Consider the following 2,358-nt stretch of genomic DNA (forward strand, 5'->3'; position numbering starts at 1 on the left):
TTGTAAATACTCAAATTATCTCACAAATTATGACACTCAAAAGGCAGGAAGTAAGGAACCGAGATATCATATGGCATATAATGGTGGTGATCTTCAATGGAAGCATCCACGTGCGCATGTTGACCAGAACACTGACGATAACACTGCATATTGACCGGGCACAAGCTCAGGCCATGCAGGGGCCGACTTCAGTTTGTTATAAAAGTCGGCCGACATCAAGACGCATGTGGCCACCCAGCCTAAACAATCCATCCACCCAGCAACGGCGCAACTGCAGTCGATCCACATCCATCCTGCCGACACCACGTCCCTGTCCGCCAGCGAGCATCGTCCGGCGGCTATATAAACCCGCTCGCTCACCACGATGGGGAAAGTAACTAGAAGAAGCTAGTAACCACGGCGGCTATATCGAGATGAATCTCGCCAAGGAGAAGGTGAAGGACGCGGCGAGCACGGCCAAGGCCAAGGCCAAGATCACGCACGCCAAGGTGGCCGAGAAGACGGAGGCGGCAACGGCGAGGTCACACGACGAGCGTGAGCTGGCGCACGAGCGGGGCAAGGCCAAGGTCGCCGCCGCCGAGGCCGAGCTGCACCAGGCCAAGGTGACCCACCGCGAGGAGGCCATGGAGCACCGCCTCCACAAGCGCGGGCACAAACACGGCGGCGGTCACTGATGTGAGCCACATTCTGACTTTTCTAGGAAATTATTGCAACAGCGGTAAACTTTCTGTTTTCAAACAACAACATGTATACTTGTAACATAGGCATAGTAAAGGCTATCAATGCCACTTTTATTGAAATAAAAAATGCAAAACATTGTTCTAAATAACAGCAAGCAAATCCTAACAAAACTATTAGACGAAAACTAAACTAAAGCCTAAACTTCTAATCTCTGAAATCAGCACACCAAACTTTCCAATCCCAATCTATTTAAAACCTTACAGCGCGTTTGGTAGTTTGAGGGAAAGGGACCGGGAATTATTAAAGGGGAATTGGCTGTGGGATTAGACATGAGAAGTGGACTATTAGTCCCACTCCCACGTTTGGTGTAGGGTGGAAATTATACGTGGGAGTTTGACAGAAAATTAACTTCCTCTGTTTGGTTCAAGGGTCTTGGAATGGGAGTTATTAATGATACATTTAGTAGCTACAGAAACTGAACTGACCAAGGCCAATTAAAAAAGATTGGCAGTATAGAAAGTGAGCAAAAATAGATACAAACACCATTTCAGTAGCTCAAAATGAGAAACTGAAATTCAATCTAAAAACTGGGCAAACTAACTAAGGAAAAAATGTACACTATCTCTGCACATGCTGAGATTATCCAGGTGTTGACCCAAAAGCCAATCTTCCTCCGACATTTCAAGACCTACCTGAGCCAGCTGACAGCATTTACCAAATAATATACTACTAATAATTTGAATGCAAAAACGAAAATAAAATTAGTAAGCAATATAATGTCATAAGATCACCGTTGTAGGTAAGAGGAAATGAGAGCAACACATGACACAACAATACCCACACCGGTTGATGAAAGAGATGAAAATATCCTTTTCTTATAGCATTAGCATGAATCAATCATTCAGTATATTTCCGTAAATGTACTACTAGTGCACTGTATAGGGTATGGCAACATAAAATAAATTGAGAAGCACCAAATGTTGTTACTGACAAGTTTAAAAGCAAATGAGTAGTCCTGAGCTAAAAAATGAAACTAAGAATCCAGAATTGTAAATCTGAATATTCAATTATTTTTTGGCCGCGTCGAGCTCCTGACGAACAAACACCACTTTGTAATCATCACGCAAATTGATGAAAAGTTCTGTCTTTCCAGCATCACCACCAATGACACGGATAGCCATTACAACCTCTTCGGTTATGAGACCCTTAAGATTCTGGAGAATATCAAGTAACTTGGTTCTATTGGCCGATGTTTGCTCATGAATTTGCGATTCATGCATAAATGCTCTCTGTAAACCATTCATGGTTTTAGCATTCTCCTGCTCAGCTTCCAAAAACTTTGCAATTGTATTCGACACACTTGCAAGACCTGACTCAAGTGCATCATCATCAGGGTATGTTCTCTTACGACCATGCCTAGAACCACCGGATGGGCTTGTATCCTCATTTAATTCAGGAATATTCTCCTTGGCTGGTTTGCTAGTAAGTTGTGCATCTACTGTTGATCCATCTTCTACAATTTCTTCTTCACCCGGACCTTTAGCACTCCCTCCTTTAGCTAAATCAGTAGCATATACCTCATATAGCTTGTCAAAGTTAACCATAGGCTTCATGTACAGAGGACCTGCTCCCTCACGAGACTAAAAAAAGAGCATGAATTTCCATTAGAAACTAAAT

At 43.2% G+C, this 2,358-nt stretch overlaps 1 protein-coding gene across 1 annotated transcript; it reads left to right on the forward strand.

Annotated features, from left to right (window-relative positions):
• Positions 1-396: 396 nt before the first annotated feature.
• On the forward strand, positions 397-1,581 carry LOC123152080 (late embryogenesis abundant protein 6-like). Its single transcript, XM_044571689.1, has one exon. It carries the CDS (start codon positions 414-416, stop codon positions 672-674), a length of 261 nt encoding a protein of 86 aa, XP_044427624.1. The 5' UTR covers positions 397-413; the 3' UTR covers positions 675-1,581.
• Positions 1,582-2,358: the final 777 nt, after the last annotated feature.

This window comes from Triticum aestivum, chromosome 7A, assembly GCF_018294505.1.
Source record: "Triticum aestivum cultivar Chinese Spring chromosome 7A, IWGSC CS RefSeq v2.1, whole genome shotgun sequence".
NCBI lineage: Eukaryota > Viridiplantae > Streptophyta > Magnoliopsida > Poales > Poaceae > Triticum > Triticum aestivum.